Here is a 21059-nt window from a genome sequence, read left to right as displayed (position 1 = left end):
CGACTCTATGTCAGGCAACATTTAATTTCACAATTTCCAGTTGACAGTTTCGATTGAATTTATATTCCTCAAAATTTGTATCATTTTCTCAAACCCTTGCACCGCCCGATTCGTGGCCGATCCCCCAAAGTGCATTGTCCCTGTTCACCGAGGAACAGCAAACGAAGCTGCTGCCAGCTGCCGCCGGAGGAGGGAGGCGGCCGCCGTCGACGCAGCGGGCGTCATGGCCGACCAGGAGCCGCCCCGGGACGAGCGGCCCATGATCACATTCGAGCCGGACGCCGATGTGAAGGCCACGCAGACCTCGCCGCCCGTAAGCACGGCTAGTTAAGCACCAAGGGGCTTAATTGGTGCTGCGTATAGCGCAGAGAAGGCGACCACGTGATCCCCTGTGACTTTCTTGCGTCACCGCCGTGCTTGTCACAACCGCACAATGGCAAATGTATTCGCACACATTTTTACCACGGACGGAATATCCGACAGCGGATATTCAGGCTTGTTGGACATTACGTATCGTTGGATATACAGGCACGGTTGGTCTCGTTTTACATTCAGGCCTGCTCTGATACACGCGCCTTTAACTGGCTAGCCTAGAAACGAGATGGTGCTTCTGACGCGCCCAGCCATTTCTTGCCTCGAGATCCGCCGCGGTGCATCAGCGGCGGTCGCGGTGACCGCGTTCCCATTAGTGTGAAATGCAAGGGCGCTTCTGTACTATATATACTTAAGCGCAAGCTAAAATGCCGGGTTAAGTGCAAATACAACTTGGCCGGCAAAGTGCGAACCCGAGAATCAAAATCATGCGGGAAACGGCGCGCAATATAGGACGAGGGAGGAAAAGGACACCGTGCCAAGGTCGACTACCAACCAAAGTTTTTTTGGCAGAGCAAGACGAGTAACATAAAAACCAACTGAGCATCCGTTTTTACCAGCTTCATCATCATCACAAGCACATAAACGTATTAGCGTAAGCATGAAAGAAGAATTCTGATCAGGCCTGCTAACACCCACAGGATTGATTAAGGAATCGTGATCATGCAGCTGAACCAGCTTAACTCTAATAACTGTAAAAATAAATGTGAAAAACAAGAAAACAACTGAACAACTCTATTTATACTACAGAGAATTGCTTTCAACTGAAGAAACGGATATTATATTATTTTAAAGAATGCCTTTTTTTCTGGTTATTGTCAAAGACATATTTTTTTATTTTTTTTAGCAGAATCGGTGCCCATAGGGTAAAGTGAGAAATTTGTCATAAATACCGTGAACAAAATGAGATTTGTTCGTCTCTTTACTATCTTCAATTAAGATTTGTGTACAGTACAGGCAGATAGACATCGTATGCGCGTGCACATTTATCTGAGTTTCTGAATCAGGGCGAGTCATGCCGCTCAGAACATAGCTGCAAACACTGGTATGGAGTGGATACTGGATGCATGTGTCGCATAGAGCCGTGTGCCAGGTGTCTTATCGGTAGACATGTTCTACGTACAGCGTTTACCTGTACACGTACGATGCATTACACCCGCATTTGACTCTTTCGTACTACATAAAAGCTACCACTATGAGGGGAGTAAAAGTTACTCCGTCAATGGAATAAACTATCTAATTTTCTTTTTTTTCTGTAAAATTACGGAAGAACAATAAACAGATCGTTTTGTTAAAATGTAGTATAACAGAATGTAACATGAAAGATGGTTACAAAAATTGCCATACGTTTTTCTGTCTGTTCTTCCACAAAAGAAATTGAACAGTGTATAGGAGGAGGTGGTTTTGGCGGGGCAGAAACGTCCAAGCGCGCAGGCGACAGTGATGTTCCGAGGCATGCATGCGCAGAGTGTCCGTGCAGGCGAGCAGCCCGCTCAGCCCCGGCGACGCAGACCCCGAGACACCGGCGCAGCTGGGGGGCGGCGCCAAAAGCCAGCACAGCGATCCCGCGTCGCCTTTCGCGCCGCCCCCGACGACGGCGGCGCCGTGGACGCCGCCCCGGAGTCAGACGAAAGGTGCGACCACCTCATTCCAGCGTCTGCGGCCAAATGGTGTGCACATGCGCACATGCTCTCGCGCACACGTGATGTTACGCACCTGTCAACAGATTACTGGGCGTCGGCACGAGAAGTGTGTGCGTGAGAACAGAACATTGGGCTAGTTGGTAATGACTGCACTCTGTATATAGTGCGACAGACGTGACACAACAAAACTTCCGATACATCTTTCTGTTATTGCTCAATACGTGCAACATAAACATTTGGAGGACGCTTAAGCTTCGCCTTTAAGAGTAGAGCGCGTTATCGTTGCGATGCGAACTTCAATTTTTGTTCACCACAACCTTGCACCACGTGGAGGGCCTGCGCGGTCGGGTGGTTGGGGATTTTCTCCGCCACCCGCATCGCATGCCGGTTGCCGACGCCGGATTTTCTGCGACACGGGGCCCTTAACGCTATCGCGTAAAAAAAAAAAAGTTGTCGCAGTTTCACCTGAAAGGCGAAGCATCAATTGCGATAGCAAATTTGTAGAGAGCTATACGGAGTAATGATAGTAGCTTTATCAGTTGTATAAACTTGGACATGCAGCAGCACCGGCAACACGCAGAACTGTTGTCGACGCCGTCGGCGTTTTGCCCGCGTTCGCACGAAATGCGTGCGGCGTTGGTGACTGTTGCCGGAGCATCTGATATAAATAGGCACTTGGTGCTGCAGCTAAACCTCGCCTCCCTTCCCCCCCCCCCCCCCCCTTCGGCCTTTCGCGCGTCGTAAGAAGGCGCGTTTGCTCTACATATATGGTGATTGTAAAGGAGGAAAGAGACGCCTACTTCTGCAGCCCTTAAGGGAGCACGGCGCAGAACGCACGTTTGTTCTCCGCCGTGGGTTCACCCCCGTGAAAGCGCGCGTCCCTCGCGCCCTTTCACTCGCACATACAGCGTTCGGCGGCGCGCGGCGACGATTTCATATCCATTGACGTCATACGGAACCTCACGGCGACGCCGACGGCCGAAATCTGCTTTGGAGTGTCCATATAATTGCTATCGCAATAAAAATACGAGCGGAGCTTGTGCTCGACCGTAAAAAAAGGCACCACACAGCTGGAAGCTCATTACGGCAAGCTTCCTCGACGCCAGGCGAGCTACGTTCATGTACCACCTGGCGCGGGACTGTTTGCCGATTAGGTATAGACCCTTCACAGCCATCTAGGATCGTGGAGTGTGCCCTTTTTGTGGTGGCCATGACGATACAGTTCACATCTTTTCGCAGTGTTTACTTCCTGCTGCTCTCCTGCAACGGATAGCTAATTTGTTTAGTCTCCCGGGCGTTCCGTTTCAGACCGTTCGTTTCCTGCACCCTTAGCCTAACCAGGCGATCAACCAGTTCATGCTTCTTCTTGTCGAGTGCTCATACCAAGTTTGGTTAGCACGCTGTGATGTGGTTTTCGGGGGAGGGGCGCCGGGTCTTCACGAAGTGCTTGGAAAAGCGCGGAAGGAAGTCTGGTTCCATCTCACCCGGGAGCGGCATCACTTAGGCGAGAAGTTCCTCGAGGTGTGGGCTCGCCCTGCTGTGATTTTCGATGAGTCAGGTGGAAAGCTTTCCATAAAGTTATGATGCATGCTTCTAAGGTCACTCGACTGGACAGTATGTGACAGTCGACCCACGTGTTTCCGCTCGTCCCAGTGGAACACAGAGTTGGAACCGGTAGTGGCGCAACAGAGTGCGCTGGACCGCGGACGGCTTCTGTGGTCTCCACGGTTGTTTTCTTTGACGCCTTTTCCGTCGAGGTAATCCAAGTACAGTGTACTAGTACACTGTAATCCAAGGGTCTGATGGGCTCGTATCCCTGACGACCGACATGTCTGTTTGTGTGAAGCGCGAAATAGCACGGTTATAGTGCCGCTCCACAGTGGCCCCCTTGTCCGGGAAAGACCGTTGGCCCAAACCAAAACCCCCCACCCGGTCAGCCCGGGTAGAGGGGCGTGCCGGGGTCAATGTACCGAATGATGCTGGGTTGATGAGTAAATGTAAGCTCTGGGGCGCGGTACCTACGGGTGCCAAGTCCTCTTCCCATCTGACAACGGCACTGTAGAAGCGCAGCCTGTAACGTTTCATTTGTGCGTCGCTTTCACCTTTTGTCACGTCTGCCCCACTATATACAGTACATCACGCTCAGTGCAATGATGTACGCGTGCTGTAGTGGCCTCATTGTTTGAACATAGGGCTCTTGTGCTGGGAGACCGAGTTTCGATCCCACCATTGTGAGTGTATTCTTTTTAGAGCGAAAGCTCTACTACGCCATGTCTCGCAAGGTCATTCATTGCGTCGCAATAACCTTGAGCCGCCGGAGCGCGAACGTGGCATGTATGACGTCACGCCACGTGATCCGCTGCAGAGAGGCGTCGCAGCTGCGCACGCTCGGAGCCTCGCCGCTGCGGTACCACGTGACTAGGCGAGGGTTCAATGGCTGCTTCGCCGGCGCTTGGTCGCTCAGTCTCGCCATGGATCGCGTGCCGGCTGGGCCGTATATCCGCGCTCTTCAGCGCAAGCGACAAGCTGAATCCAATCATCCAGTAGATATAGCTAGACGACACGCTGATAAATCTCAAGCATAGGCAAAGTTGGCTGCTGAAGCACCGGAGCAAAGGCTGGCCAGATTAGCACGTTATAGAGAAGCTTACTAAGCACGGAAGCGTGTATTATGAAACACTGCGTGCAGTCTTTGCAAAACAAAGTCAAACAGACCTTTCGCTCGTGATAACTATAGGTGTACAAGAGTTAAACCTAAGCCAATTTTCCTTCAAAAAGGATATGGTTGATCCCTCTTTCGTGGGAATCGGTAGAACAAGGAAGTGGAACGTGTCTTCACAGAAGCTGTTGCATGTTTGCGTCTTCAACTCACGGTCCGTCGCAGCGAAAGGCGCACGACTTGCGGGTCGGCTTACTTGGCACGCGGCGTCCTGCTACCGAGTCGCTTCGGCACGAGCATTGTGCTCTGTAGGCAGCCAGTTGAGTTGGCTTCAGAAATGCCACTGCCAGAGTTCGCGCCGCGAACGCGCGAAGGCGTTCTGCTTCTTGCAGGCGTGTCTCTCGCCGGACCAAATTCGCCCGTCGACGTCGTTGCCTTTCTGCCCCACTGAGCGCACCAGTTCTCTCAGTTGGTGCCATCGCAAGCGAAGCAGTAGGCGGCGTGTAAGCACTGCTGATGCAAGTTGAAGCTACACTCCGTGGGCGACGAGGCATCACAGGCTAATTGGACGCGAAAGACAAACCATGCGCGGAAACTGCGTCGTCACCTCAGGACTACGCCGCCTACACCTGGCTACAACGCGTTGGAGCCTCTGCTGCGCTGAGACTACTAAAGTGCTCACTGTCGGCGATCGTTAGTGTCATGATGCAGTACTTCGCTTCACCGGTCGTAGATGGTGGCGCCATCCCTGTCAAGATTGGTGGCTCCTAATTGGTGGCTAAAATAAAGGTAGGAGTGAAATTTCACACTCCGCTAAGTGCAAAATATATTACTAGTGGCGGCTAGGTGACGTGAGCCGCCGCCCCATTTAAAGGGTTCAGCCTTATATCCATCCATCCATCCATCCATCCAGAGAAAGCATATTTTACGCCATTTTATTTTACGCGTGCGTGCTGACGTCTCATCCGTTACAGGAAGTTGATGGTGGAACCCGGCATAAAACACTGTCGTGTTAAAAAACAAAAATGTCGCAGTTTCACCCGGAAGGCGAAGCATCGATTGCGATAGCAAATTAGTGGAGAGCTATACGAAGTAAGGATAGTAGCTTTATCGAACGTATTAACTTGTAAACATTCACTTACTAATTGAAAAATTAAAAGTGATAAACCTGATATTGTGATAGGTTCTCGTCTCGCCTTACGAAAGAAAGATGGCTTGTGAAAAAAAGTCAATTAAGGAAATCAAAGTCAGACATATTCCTCAATGAAAACCTCACAGCGTACAACAAAGCACTTTTTTGAAAAATGAAATCGAGGGCCACTGAAAAGGAATATCAGTTCGCATGGCAGAGAAACGGAAAGCTTTTAGTACGTCGCACCCCACGTGATCGAGTCATCAGAATCGTATCAGAGCAAGGCCTCGAAAAAATTCGATAAACTTAAAGATGATAGCCCGTACCGGATGATTACGCTACTATGGTTTTAAGTATTTAAAAATACTTAAAGGGAAAATGAGACATCCACCTAATCGTAGCAATTGCTACAAAGGAAACCCATACGGGTTCCTCAAAAGAAAAGCCTCGCAGTTGAAGAAAAAGTCGTCCTGCCGCTATACCATCTGAGCTTACCAGGCGGCTAGCAGATGGCAGGGCGAAGTCAAATTTGTCAACAACTCGAAGCAAAGGCAAGTGATTGACGTAATAGTTCAGCGGAAACCCACAAGGTGGAGAGAAGTAATTAAAGGGAAAATGAGACATCCACCCAATCGTAGCAATTGCTACAAAAGACAAAAAATACTGTTACTACGACGCATATTCCTTTCAGCAACTAAACCTTTCGCACGATAAAAAGCAGTTATCGTTACTTCATCTAAATTCGCAAAGCTTACGAAATAAAAAAGATGCGGTTGACATATTGCTCGACACCTTAAAGCACAATTTTCATTTCTTAGGTTTTACCGAGACTTGGTTCACAGGCTATAAAGAGGCTATACCCTTTACAGGGTACAATTGCGTGACAGACCGCAGAGAGAATAAACGAAACGGCGGTGTGGCGATTCATGTTCAAGACAGCCTGAAATTTGATGTTATAAAGGAATATACTGTTATAACTTCTGATTTCGAATCTGTTATGGTGAGGTCGGCGAATTTGTTCTTAGTGACACTATATAGGCCTCCTTCAGGAACTGTGTCATCCTTCTTGAACACTGTTCGGGAGTTACGGGATTTTTCTGCACAGGAAAATGCACGCGCGATTGTAACGGGAGATTTCAACATAGATATGTTGTCCACCTCTGTCAACAAACAAAACGTCCTTGACACTATGCTGTATTTTGGTTATGAGGATGAAATTCATGTGCCTACTAGGGTGACAGAATTGTCTGAAACCTTTCTCGACTTAGCTATAGCTGGATGGAGTTAGTGACCATTTTCCAATTTTCGCATTCATTAAGTCACATAAACCAGACCGAAAGAAAATCAACCCTACTTATTACACAAAAATTACTACTGAGAAAATTCAAAAGTCTTAAGGATTGGTTATTGCGGCAGATTGGAGCGAAATCTTAGAAATTACTGACCCTGTACATGCTTACGAAACATTTATGTTGAAAATAGCACAACCCTATAACCAAGCCTTTCCTCTTGTATTGCTAAAAGCGAACAAAAAAGCTAGAAAACCGTGGATAGATGCATCCCTCCTAAAGAGAATAAAAGAAAGAGAAAACCTATTTAGCACATTCATCAAAACAAAGCAAATCGACTACTTGCTGCAGTTTAGAAATAAATTCGGCTCTGGTATAAAGCGGGCACGCATAAAGTACTATGAACATAGGTTCGTAACTATTATGAATGATCAGAAAGCAGTCTGGAATACCATGAACGATCTTTTATTTACATCAAATAAAGAGACCATCACCGATACGTTCAATAACCATTTTTTTTATCGAGGGCTTGTGAAATCTCCTACAGCACCGACGCAGGCTGTAAACCGTACATTACCAAAAATATTAGAACATCGATTTTTTTGCCCTCACTGATAGAACGGAAATACATTTATTCATTGTGAATCTATCAAGCACTTCTGCAGCAGGTGTTGACGGTATAAAAGCAAAGCCATTAGAAGCAGTCTCGCAGTATATTAGCCTACCACTCTCACACATATGCAATTTGATTTTAAGCATTGGAATATTTCCTGATAAGCTAAAGATAGCAAGGGTCTCAATCATATACAAAGGTGATAATGAAAATGACTTAAATCATTATAGGCCTATATCCGGGAAATTACACTGCAGGGCGTTCCCCAGGGAAGTATACTAGAGCCAGTATTGTTTAATATATATGTTAACGACAGTGTCAACATATCTAATGACGCGAACTTCATCATTTATGCGGACGACACCAGCCTCTTTTTTCAGTCTCGTAATATCGGCGATCTCTCATTGTTGGCAAATGTCACACTGAAAGAATTGGCCGAATGGAGCAAAGTCAACGCTCTCAAATTAAATACAACAAAAACAGAAGCTCTTATTTTTGCACCTCCACAAAAGCACCTGAGTGAAGACATACTGTTGCAGGTTGGCTCTGAAGTAATCGAACTTGTTCCTAACGTCAGAACATTGGGCATATATTTAATAAAAAAATTAATGTGGAATGAACATGTGGAACTTATTGCATCCCGTTAGCCAAAGCTTGCGGCGTGCTTGGGAGACTCCGCGAGACGATACCATCTAAAGTTAAGCTGATCCTTTATAATACACTATTCTCATCTCATTTAAAGTATTGCTACCTTGTGTGGGTACCACGTCAAAGCAAAATATCAGTAAATTATTACTGCTACAAAAAAAGGCTGTTCGTCATATCGCAAACGCGCCATTCGACGCACATACATCTGAACTACTTTCGAAGTTTAATATCATTTGTCTGCCAAGTTTATATGAAGTGAACCTTGCCCTTAATACCAGAGGTATTTTAAGCATAACAATGAAACGTACTTGGGGTTGTGCAACCTAACAGAACCAACAGATATATCCTACAACATTAGGGAAAGAAAGAGATGGCTGCTACCACTCTCCCGTACAAATTATGGATCAAATCGCTTAACCAATCGCGTCCCATCCTTATTAAATAAACTACATGAAAATGGTGTCGAGATAATTGAAATTACTAGGAAAACAATACGAGACTTCCTAATTCAAATTGAGTAATTATTATCATAGCGTTCCTTTGGCTATGGAAAGTCACTACTTACCTCCTTTAATTACGTCGTTTTACGTTTTAATAACATGCAAGAATACTAGTGCTTCTATGCACTTATACATCTGCACCTCAACAAGAATTTTCCCCCCTTTTTTTACCATGTGTAACATTTTCGCATGTAGGATGTTACCTGCAAGACATTTATACACACCTTTATTTGGTGTCTGTGTTTTCGTATGTTAATAGAATGTAATATGATAAATTTTAACCATTCAGCAATTGGAAATAACGAAGTATATCTGTTATATACTGTATATTCATATGTCATTTGTACAGACTGAACAAACTGCTTTGTAACACTGATTGTACATTTCACCTTACACATTTCACTTATACTATGTCATTGATCGTACATTGCACACACTAAAGTGTACAAACTTTATTTTATTATGTCCCCGTTGTCATGAATATGGGCAAGAACCTTGTCAAGCTGCAAACAAGCAGCTTTTAGTTCTTGTCCCAGCGTTCATTTTTTTTGTAATTGAATGAATGCGAAATAAATATTGATTCTATTGCCTATATTTTCAAAAATTATAGAACAAGTCCTGCAGGCACGAATCTCAAATTTTTGTAGCCAAGAAAGTATAACAAAACAGCAATACGGGTTTCAAAAGAAAACAAAGTACAGAGCAGGCTTTGCTGTCTATTAAGGACAAAATAATAGATAATTTTGAGCAGAGTAAATACACGCCTGGAATATTTCTTGATTTCAAAAAGGCCTTTGATTCGATAAGCATGAAATTCTCCTGGAGAAACTAAATCAATACGACATCAGAGGTGTTTCTCTCAAATTAATAAATCACAAATCAATTTCAATATTGTTACATATAGCATGCAATATCAAAAACGAGTAAAATTAAGTACGGCGTCTCTCGGGAATCTATACCTGGCCCACTGCTGTTCCTCTTATATACACAGTGATCAAAGTTAAGTCGACAGATTAGGCGCTTAGATGTACGTGAACACCACCTCTAAAGTAAGGTTATGCGCCCAGGGGGACACAGCTCCAACTTTTCAATACAAACATGCCTGCTTACTGCAGTTACTGAAAAGTTAATTATTCAGTTTTAGTTAATTAACCCACCGACAACAATAATTACCACGTCATTCTGTGTCTCCCTGGGCGCATAACCTTACTATATATATATTACGCGGTTTAAAATATGCGTCGGGAACCTCGAGGAGGTGCGACGCAATGCTCGCGCATTTTTTCCAAGTATGGTATTCAACGAAAGCGTCGGTATTTCTAGATGACATCACAGCGTGCAGGTGTTTTCGGCGGCCTGGAGCATAATCTTGCACCACTCTCCGGACTTGATTTGTCATACTCAGTGTCGCCACGCTTCCAATTTTCCCATTAATCTAGCCTCGTTCTGCGATATGCTTCATAGCGTTTCTGGTTCGGTCAGTACGTAGAGCTCCGGAAACGGGTTGCTTGGGCCGCGGACCTTCAACGACGGAGCTTTATTCTTTCTGAACCCTCGATCGCGCTGCTGCCGGGTCAACATTCAGTGAAGTTTGTCGCAGGCGCAGCAGCCAGCGAGGGTGCCGCGTCGAAGGCTCCCCCGGTGGCGGCGCCGCAGTCGCCGCCTCAGGTGCCCCGGAAGTCGGTGACGGTGGCTGACGTCACGAGCTGGGCGGAAGCGCAGGAGCTACACAGGAAGTGGGCGCACGAGCACTTCCTCGAGTCTGCGCCGGTCAGGGAGTCCCACATGGAGGCCAGCCGCCGAGAGAGGCTCGTCAAGACCGCGCAGACATTCTGCATTCACCTCAGCTTCTTCGGAACGGCACGCCTTCTCCTCTATCGATTATCCACAAAGTGGCTCTCCACTATTGCGAATACGTTGTGGCCAATAGCACAGTTCTTCGAGCTGATCATTTGAAGAGGCGGGCATTAAACGACAACTACACTTGTACACTATTTGACATGGCTTAAGTAGCAAATAAATGGGTGTATTTAGTTTTGATATAATTACGTTAGGGTACCTTTGAAATTGCAGAATGGAAGCGTTGCGGCGCTATAGTCGTGAATTTTGTGGAAATCCTGAGAATTGCACTATACTTCCGAGATATCCGTCTCCAAAACGCCTGCTTGCACGATATATAACACGACGGCGAATACAACGCGACATCGAAATTCCAGGCACTCCGAAAAAAAAATAACAGGAATAGAAAAAAAGAACCGACACACGATGTTGACCGCATGCAAAATATGCGCCGCTTCTTGCTCCCTCCGTGAGTGAAGAGCGCATCTGCAAAGCGACCACTGAATCGGAATCAAGCACCGAATAGGTAAAATATACAGCCTTCTTGCATATCACATGGAATACCGAATGCTTCGTTTAGGAAACAAAAGGCCACGCTATTTCTTGGCGACCATGGTGAAACTCACTAAAGAATATTTCGCCCGAGTTTGTGAGGGAAAAAAAATAATCTGCAGACTGATCGAGGCAGAAACACCTTTTATCAGGCACGAGGTGTCGTAGTCCGCTTCCTGCTGCCACGCGTACACTCGCCACACGAATGCATTGACCGCGCGTGGACGACTCTTCACGAAGCTGGGCCGTTACGGAAGTTACTGACGCAGCCCTTGCGGAGCTCTACGCGTTTGCAGCCACTTTGCCCACGTCTGCCCTTCGAACTCCCATGGTCGCGCGGGAATGAGGGGCAACGAACGGGCTAACGCATTCACCTGTGACACACGACGGGCCCCACACATCCCACGCTTCACCCAAGCTACATCGCCGCGCCGGCAAAGTCTTCCATTTCTGCCCCTGTATACCATGGCGTGGCCTAAACAGACACCGAACCTACGCGTCTTCGCCTTCTCGGCGTGTATCAGGGTGGATAAACTGACGCTCCCACCCTTCCCTGACGCGTTCCCAAGGCTGAGTGGTTGACTCACGTTACCCGCGAAACAGTAGTGCCCGTTCATTAACGCAGCGTTTACGCCCGTCACACCAGCTAGACTTGGTCCTTCAACTGCTTGAGTACACCCAGTAACGCGGGTCTCTCTTTGTAGCCTGCAACCGAGAGATTGGCTTTCTTTCACACCTTAGTCGTTTGGTGGCTGAGTTCGCTATGTACGGAAAACTGAAATAAAAATTGGAGGACGCTTCTTCGCCTCTAATGGCGAATTCCATTGGGAGAACAGGAGCACTCAAAAGCACGCTGAAAGTGCTCGTTCCACAGGCGACGTGTTTCAGTGGTCGAACAGGAGTGGGAGCGCCGTCATCCAGTGGTAGAACAAGAGCAGTTTCGCTGCGCCGAGAGCAGCTAGGAGCAGTCCGGACTGCTCTCGCTTGAAAAGCGGAGTACGGAGGAAGTCACGTGGCTTAAACCGTCATATCCTCCTCATTTCTTTTTATTTTGCTTCAGCCAGCGCGCGCGGCGGCAATGGCGGCAGCCTAGCGTGGTTTGTGTTTTGACACCGCTGATTTTGACGTCGGTGATACGAGCGAGATTCGCAGCGATTTAGCGACAGATCCTGGCATTTCTAGTCCGCCTTGCTTCTCGTCGGATGCGCGGGGGACAGCGGCAGCAAAGCGTCTTCGCCTTGCTGAAGTGCTTGAGACGCTCGACGGTGACAGCAGCGAAAGCTGCTAGAGCTCAACTTGAGATGATCTTCGCAGGCGGAAACGTTGTGGGATGCGTCGGCGCTGCACAAAAGTATGTAGTACGTGGCCGCAAACGGTGACAGCGTTAAGCCCGACAGATTACAAGACGATCAGGCGTGTTCTGCCGCTCTCCTGCAGAGAATGGTGGGACGTCGATTGCTTTAGTCACATGGTACATTTCTCCTCACAAGTCCCCCTCCCAACTGCTCTCCGAATGCACGCCGTATTCCAGTGGCGGGTCGAGTGTGCCTGCTCTCACTGCGCTGTCACCCGACTCCGCAATGCGCGGCGCCCTGCTCCTCTTCTCCCTATGGAATTCGCCATAAGAGTAGAATGCGATAGCGTTATCGGGACCCGTTCGCATCGCATCGTTCGCATCCGGCAAGTAGGCTTCATTCACTGCAACACAGAACGTGGGAAAGCCAGCTTACAAAGACCAAGCTTACACCGATCTCCTTAAAGTCGGCTTCACGTTTAAACAGACATGCATTGCTGGGAAGACGTTTTTCCAGGGGCAATATAAGTGGTCTTATATTAAAATGTGAAGGCCCTAGCACCTTTTTTTATTGCTTTATTAAGTCTTTGCTATTGCCCCGACGTGCGCGCGTGTCCAAAACGCATTAGCAGGCGAAGTCCCAATTTGACCTGCCGAGGATGACAGCGCCATCTGGATATCACTTTAGCAAGTACCCGAGCGCGCGGCTGTAGGTCTGGTAGAAATGCTGGAAAAGGGGTTTGTGTTTGAGTTTCCTCGTAGCAGAATTATGTTTTCTCGTACATTAAAATTACAATTCGGAGCCGAATGGTGAAGTCGTACTTTACCATTTTTCTGACGAATTTCACTGAGAAATTAAATTTTTGTTCTCCACAACCTTGCACCACGTGGAGGGCCTGCGCGGTCGGGGTGGTTGGGGATGATTTTCTCCGCCACGGACGCCGACATCACACGCCGACGCTGGATTTTCTGCGACACGGGGCCCTAAACGCTATCGCGTTAAAGGAGGAAGACCTTTGCTAGATTTGAAACGTATTTCGTAGAGTAACGCGAGCTGCTTTCTTAGGCTGCTAACTACAGAGAAAAAAAAATCGCGTTATATTCCAGAAATTACAATACGTATAATGTTTTCTTCCTTTCTTTTCTTTTTCAAAATCCCCCTTCGTGCACTGCACAGCGTAATGTCAACGTGTCGAGGTTGGTGCTAGTCTCATAATTTCTATTGAATGGACGCGCCTCCAGCACTCGTTCCGCTGTTTAAACCAAACTCACTTCGTGAATTTTTCCAGCGAGAACAGTCGGCTAAATCGAGCGTCTCAATTTTTAGTAACAACCATATCAGGCCAACAGACAATGAAGCATAGAGTAACTGTTCCTTCTTTTCAACTGTACAGCGAACATCATCATCATATTTTTATACTCGCTGTAGGACGAAGATCTCTCCCAGCGATCTCCAATGACCCCTGTCTTGCGCTAGCCGACGATTCCAAGCTAAGCCTGCAAACTTCCTTCACAACATCCCTGCCGTCATCGACTTCCCTGGAAACCATTCCGTATTATATTAACGAATACCCGCCCTACGAATTTTACACGTGACCTCCTCCTCGAGTAGACTGCAATATCCACACCGCCGACTTGCTGTCTCTTAACGTCACGCCTAACATTTTTCATTCCATCGCTCTCTGCGCGTTTCTTAACTTAAAGATTCTTTGTTAACCTCCCAGTTACTGCGCCTTATGGTAGTACCGGCAGAATGTAATGATTATGGAGAGTGAATAATATATAGAGAGATAAATCTGTGATAAACAATATGTTTAATAATGAATAAAGGAAGAAAAATACTTTGCCGCCAGGTGAAGCGACCACCTCCGCGTGACGTGCACTACCAATTGAGCCTCCATCCCATTTCGTGGGTATCGCGTACACGTAAGCCAGCTCTGAAAGTGACAGCCAGTGTCCTCTTGGCTATGGCGGCGGATGTATGTCGTACGCCTCACAAAGTACGTGATCCTAGGAGTTGGGTAACGGCCCAACCCTTCAGATGTAATGGGCGAGACCTCGGCTTCGCGTGTGAACTTATTTGGTCGTTCTCATACGTACACCAGTAAATAATAATAATAACAATAATAATTGATTTCAACAATTTCACATTAGGAAATGAACAAATGTTTACTATAGTCACCTTTACTAGGGAGAGCTTTTATGACCTATAAACACGCACGCTTTGCCGGTGTTTGTTTGGCTCGGCCAGCGCAGCATAAATATTTGGGAGTGTACTTCACTTCTGATCTAAAATTGACCGGTCATGTTAATCACATTGCAATAAGGCAGCGCAGGTTTTGTGTTTCTTGCGAAGAAATTTTTCGAAACTACGTAGTAGTCAAAAGGAGCAACTACATTTTACTTATGTGCGCGCTGTACTTGAATATGCCTGTTTTTGTTGGGATCCTTACACATTCGCACTCATAAATAAATTGGAAAATATTCAAAAATATCGGCATTCGTTGTGTACTAAATAATTACAGTAGGAAGCTCAGCATGACAAAATGTAAACGTAAACTTCCATGGCCAAACTTACGGGGACGTTGGAAAAGCCTAAGACTTAAACTACTCCATAATACTCGTATGTATCATCGCGAATCAAAGGCTGAAATACTTTAATGAAACTACATATATATCTTAAAGTAGGATCACGCATCAAAAATAAGATAATTTCCTACTAGGAGTGACGCATTCGTTATTCTCTTTTTTGTGCGCACAATCACCGAGAACAATAGCCTCCGCTCTCAAGATATTTCATGAAATACCGCTTTTTATCACGTGTTATGGGCATAATATTTTCTTGGTTGTGTTTCATTGTTATATCCCCCTGCTGTATACAACGCCTGTACAGGCGATGCATTATATGAATTATATGAATGAATGAATAAGTAAATACATACATACAAGAAATCAAGAAAATACAAAAGTTGAACCGTTGATGATCGCCAGCTGGAGTGGCACTATACTTCGCTGTCTGTTACAGGCGATTTTTTAAAACTTGCTCGGAAAAGATGAGATAAAGTGGCCCATATAATCTCGCTTATGCGAAGTAAACGAAGAACATGCTTACGCTATACATGCGTCGCCCGGCCCTTAAGCTCAGCTGCGAGGTTTATTAGAAGGAAGGCAATTGATGCTTGCAAGAGGCTTCGATCGAAATTTATGTCAGCTGAGTAGCAAGCATGGTAAATGTTTAAACTGATATTTCAAGCAAAGCTCTTTGTATTATGGGACTGCGATCAATCAATACAGTTAACAGGAGGGGCCAGGACTAAAAGCCGCACTGGCTTGGCTGATTCAATACTTTCCCCAACGAAAGTGAAACAGGGACGCTGCGAGAATGGCGACTGAATGCATAAGCGCAACAGCGTTGCTCTCAGTGAAATCAAATTTATCGCCACCGAGTAGCTCATTAACGCCGTACCGAACACGCCTGTATTCGTTCGCCGCCATTGCGCAGGGCATGTACTATGCGCTGTTTGGCCCCACGGTGCAAGACTTGGCCGTGACGCTGGACGTGGGCCTGTTTCGTGTGTTGTTCCTGTTGGCCGCCAGGGGCGTCGGGTACTTCTTGGGTGCCATGGCCGGTGAGTCGATGTCCCCCACCGGCGCTCAGTCCATCTCGGTGCCGCATCCACAGAAAAAGGGCGTGTAGCCGACGCGGCGCGCGCATCATCTGCCCAGGCGGAGTGCTGCTGAGGCCCCTGAACCCGCAGGTGCTCCTCGTGGTGCTCGACTTCGTCCTCGCCATGGCCTGCCTCGGGGTCTCCTACTTCGACACGCTCTTCCAGAGCGAGCTGCTGTTCGGGCTCGGAGGATTCGCCCTCGGGGCAATCGACATCGGTCAGTACCGCGCGAGGTAGGCCTGCTCAGCGATTCACGCAGCGTGGTGGGCCTTGCAGTGGGCGTCCTGTGGATTTCGGCGCTGTGGCGAGAGGCCAGCGGTTTCCTGCTGCAGACCCTGAGCTTCATGCACTGCATGGGCTGCACACTGGCGCCCCTGTTGGGCGAACCATTCCTGACACAGCGAAGCGTGCTTCAGCCACCGTCGGGCATGCCGCCGGCGGTCGAGAGGGAGCTCGCCTATCTGACCAGCCTCGAAGACAAGGACTTTGTTTACGTCGCGTACGCCTACTGGGCCGTCGCCCTGTACGTGTTCGTCGTCGTCTTCCTGGCGCTGGTCGCGTTCTTCGTCGACCCTCGGCACCAGGACCTAAGGGTCATGGAGAGACAGTGTCCCGTGGTACCTTGCAGCGGACTCGTGGTCGTGTTGTTCTTGTACCTGCTCGCGTCAGTCGCCATGGAGATAATCTACAGCCAGCTCGTCGCCGCGTTCGCGCTCCTCATCGGGCAGAACAAGACCGTGGCCGCCTACCTGACGTCCAGCTTCTGGGCCGCTTTCAGCGCAGTGCGGGGAGCTTCGATCGTGTGGCTACAGCAGCACGGCTCCTTCGGCGTACTGCTCTGCTCGAACGTCTTGCTCGTGGCCCTGACGGGCTTCGACTCCGTCTTCGGCTACCAGACGCGGGTGATGTGGATCGGCACGGCGCTGGCCGGCGCGTGCATGGCTCCCGTGATGCCGTCAACGCTGCTGCTCTTGCACGACCACTCTGGCGTCTCTCGGGGCCGGTTCACCCTGGCAGTGCTGGCGGTGGGAGCCAGCTCGGCGTTCGCACCTCTCTGCCTCGGAGCAGAGCTGGAGCGCCAACCGATGCTCTTCCACTACGTGCTCGCGGCGCTCGCTGGCGTCTCGCTGCTGCTCGTGCTGGTCGCGAGGGTGCTGGTGCACCGCATCGACGACGGTTACATCCCGCTGCCCGCCGCCGCTGCTGCAGCGCGCTCCTACAAGTCGCCTTAATCACTACTGCACTCCCTCCACAGCTGTATAAGGCACGCGTGCTCTCGTGGCAGTGTAAAGGCGCCCAGTTATATTACACACATTACTCTCTTCAAGCGAAACCTAAAATGTTTTTGCTCGTAAAGGCATCGTTCAAGAAAAAAATATTGCTCAGACTTGTAGTTACGTATAAAAAGAGATGTTCAAAATTTCGGACTCGTTTCACCAATATGGCAAAGAATCTTAAAACTTTATAAACAGATTGTTGGCAATACAGTGTCATATAAGCAATAAAAGGTTCTCTATATTTTGGCTACTAGTTATCCAGAAAAGGTACATTTTTTTTGTACGAAAATGGCATTTTGAGCAAGACACACGTTTATGTTTCAACGTTTACCACAGGCGTTAAAAACTCCGGAGTCCGCGCTCTTCTTTACTGGGCCTTAGTGCTGGCCGTCACGATTTCTTACTTTCCTTCCTTCATCCCCGAAGCCTGTGACGAGGCTTTCTTTGTGCATTGCTTCCTGTAGAGCAGCAGAACTTTGCTCTTTACCATGCAACGCCGGTGAGAGAGGGTTCACAGAATATACATGGGTGATTTACATGCCAAGTGCAGTGCCTGGTGCTGCATTTCGATCTACTTCGCATGCGCTTTTGGCATGCGCAACGCAGCAGGTCAAACGCAGCAGCAACGCAGAGGTAAAATTGGGCAAACATCAACAAAACAGTCACATGGACGCAATGCACTACGGTTACTACAAAAATTTTCAGTAACAACAAACGCATCATAAACTAGATGTATTGTGCATATGAAGCCGCAATTTTTTTCTTTTATTTATTTATAAATACTGCGATCTTAAACAAGATCTTAGCAGCGTGGTGCACGAATAAGTTTACATACAAAACAAAATAAGTACAAAAATTGGGAACTGCACTCAAAGGTTTCTTCACACAAGCGAGCAAAAGAAGGGAAAAAAAGACGAAAAAAATAAAAAACGTTACTTCAGCGATTTTCCAATCATACAGTGAAACAGTGCTGTCACTAACAATCTCGGGAAATGCAAAATGATTTTTATTAAAGATATGTCTCGAAAAGTGATAATGAGTCCTGTGTTACAGTTTTATCGGCCAGCTTATTCCAATCTACTATAGTTGTAGGAAAAAATGAATACTTGAAGCAGTTGACACGTGTTGTAAATGGGGTTACAGCTAGTGAGTGTCGCTGTCTCGTAGCGTAATCTGTTGTATAGGTGATAATGTGAGACGTGTCGATGTTGCAGTGACCATTTATTAATTGGAAAAAGAATTTTAAACGACATACACGATTTCTATCACTTATAGAAGGCAAGCCGCTCCGAGATAAAAGATTAGTAATAGAACTACGCCCATATGTATTGTAGATGAATTGGACTGCTTTTTTCTGTAAGCTTTCTAGCTTTCCAATATCGCTTTTAGTGAACGGGTCCCATATAACTACAGCATATTCTAAAACGTGGCGGACGAGTGTTTTGTACGCCAATAGACGTACTGTTGGTGTGGAGGATTTTAATACGCGTCTTAGAAAAAACAACTTGCGGCGACAGTTTGCTCTTACTGTGTCAAGGTGCTTTGACCAGGAAAGATCCTTTGTCATGTACAAGCCAAGGTACTTATATTGCGTTACCTCTGACAAAAAAAAGCGTTTTCTTTGCCATAGCGATATAGCAGTGGCTTCGTTTTTAAAGTTATCCGCATATATACCGTCTTTTCGAAATTAATGCACATTTGCCATTGTTTACACCACTCAACTACCTTATTAAAGTCCCTGTTTAACCTGAGTTGGTCTTCTTCCGTTGTTATTTCATTGTACAGAACGCAGTCGTACTCGGCAATATTCAATAGAACATGTAAATACACCGACAACAAACACTAAGACGACAAGCAAACACAGATAGCGTCTTTTTAAATACCAGGGTGCGCAGCTCTGGCCTCTTCAAACTGAATGAACACATTGACACGACTCACCTTAATGAGTTCTTGCAAGAAAATTTGATAAGTTGTCAATATGGCTTCTAAAAAAACGCCACTTTAACGTTATACAATTCGTTGGAGTAAATGATGCATTTAACAAAACTGTAGACGCTAAAGGTGAAACTGACACGCTCTTTACTGGAGTAGAACGTTTGGCAAGATTATTCATTCATTCATTCATTCATTCATTCATTCGATTATTTATTTATTTATTTATTTATTTATTTATTTATTTATTTATTTATTTATTTATTTATTTATTTATTTATTTATTTATTTATTATTTATTTATTTATTTATTTATTATTTATTTATTAAAGCGAACCTTTATATGGCTAGGCGAAACGAAAAAGCGTCTGTCCGTCGCCGGTCCACATGAAATTATCATCATCAGCATTGGCTCGAGCGTCGCCATCTTCTTCCGCAGCTGGCTCGTTGGCGTCCCTCGGGTTGGGCTCGGGCTCGTGCTCGGCACGCGCTCGCGCCACTGCTCCCACGTTCATCGTCTTCCAAAGCTGACTGCGTTGCCGCTCATCATTCCAGCGTAGAATTTCACTTATATTACGAGGGGCGTTCAATAAAGATTTCCCCTGACTCACTTCTATGTATTTCAGGATGCTGAAACTGCGCATGTGTAATGGCATAAGTCACTATAGGTCACGTGCCAATGTGCAACTCTGAACTAGTAACGGTCTTTCTTTTACAGGTGCTGAAGTGGTGTGAGGTGTGATAATAGATACAGTGGATTACAGAGCAGTCATCAAGTTCCTGTACTTGAAAGGTCGCACTCCAAGGAAGACGTTCGATGAGATAAAAGAGGTTTATGGGGAGGATTCCCCATCATATGATGTAGTGAAGAACTGGCATCGTCAATTCAAATGCGGTCGGATTTCGGTGGAAACGGCTCCGATTGCAGGGCGACCCCACTCCGCTATCGATGAACACACCATCCAGCAAGTGGAGGCCGCCATTTTGGAAAATCGCCGCGTAACCGTTCGAAACCTAGCCCAAAATGTCAAGATTAGTGTGGGGTCCGTGGAAAAAATCATTCAGGACCATCGTCATATGCGTAAGGTATCCGCTCGCTGGGTTCCCCGGCTGCTCACACCTTTCCAAAACCAGGAACGAGTCGAATGCTCCCAGGCTCTTTTGACCATGTGCCATGGAAACCAGGAGGACTTTTTCAACAGACTGATTGCACAGGATGAAAGCTGGGTCCATCACTATGATTCGGAGACTAAAGTCCAGTCGATGCAATGGAAGCACTTGGACTCACCGCCTCCAAAGAAGGCACGCGCCCAGCCCTCGGCGGGCAAGGTCATGCTCACAGTCTTTAGGGACCAGCACGGAGTAGTCTCGATGGATTTCCTAGCAAAGGGTGCCACGATTACTGGGGCATACTATGCTTCACTGCTGCTGAAATTGCGGGAGGCCATCAGAAGCAAGAGACGTGGCATGCTCACCAAAGGTGTCCTCCTTCTGCAAGACCATGCCCCAGTTCACAACTCGCATGTTGCCCAGATGGAAGCACGCTGCTGCGGCTTTGAAATCCTACCGCATCCCCCTTATTCACCCGACCTCGCACCATCGGACTTCCACCTCTTTCCAACAATGAAGTAACATTTGAAG

At 47.0% G+C, this 21059-nt stretch overlaps 1 protein-coding gene across 1 annotated transcript; it reads left to right on the top strand.

Annotated features, from left to right (window-relative positions):
• Positions 1-220: 220 nt before the first annotated feature.
• Positions 221-17878, top strand: LOC119432856 (sodium-dependent glucose transporter 1). Its single transcript, XM_049658421.1, has 6 exons — positions 221-313; positions 1853-2129; positions 10463-10748; positions 15992-16170; positions 16268-16426; positions 16486-17878. Exons 1-6 carry the CDS (start codon positions 224-226, stop codon positions 17439-17441), a joined length of 1947 nt encoding a protein of 648 aa, XP_049514378.1. The 5' UTR covers positions 221-223; the 3' UTR covers positions 17442-17878.
• The last annotated feature ends 3181 nt before the right edge of the window (positions 17879-21059 follow it).

This window comes from Dermacentor silvarum, chromosome 11 (assembly GCF_013339745.2).
Source record: "Dermacentor silvarum isolate Dsil-2018 chromosome 11, BIME_Dsil_1.4, whole genome shotgun sequence".
In the NCBI taxonomy this organism is placed as follows: Eukaryota; Metazoa; Arthropoda; class Arachnida; order Ixodida; family Ixodidae; genus Dermacentor; species Dermacentor silvarum.
Note: the sequence above shows the minus strand (reverse complement) of the source record. Positions and strands in the feature narration are given on the sequence as shown.

Coding starts and splice junctions, on each gene's coding strand:
- LOC119432856 (XM_049658421.1), top strand. CDS start 224: ATGGCCGACCAGGAGCCGCCCCGGGACGAGCGGCCCATGATCACATTC. Junction 16,171..16,267: donor CTTCTTGGGTGCCATGGCCG/GTGAGTCGATGT, acceptor TCATCTGCCCAG/GCGGAGTGCTGCTGAGGCCC. Junction 16,427..16,485: donor CCTCGGGGCAATCGACATCG/GTCAGTACCGCG, acceptor TGGGCCTTGCAG/TGGGCGTCCTGTGGATTTCG.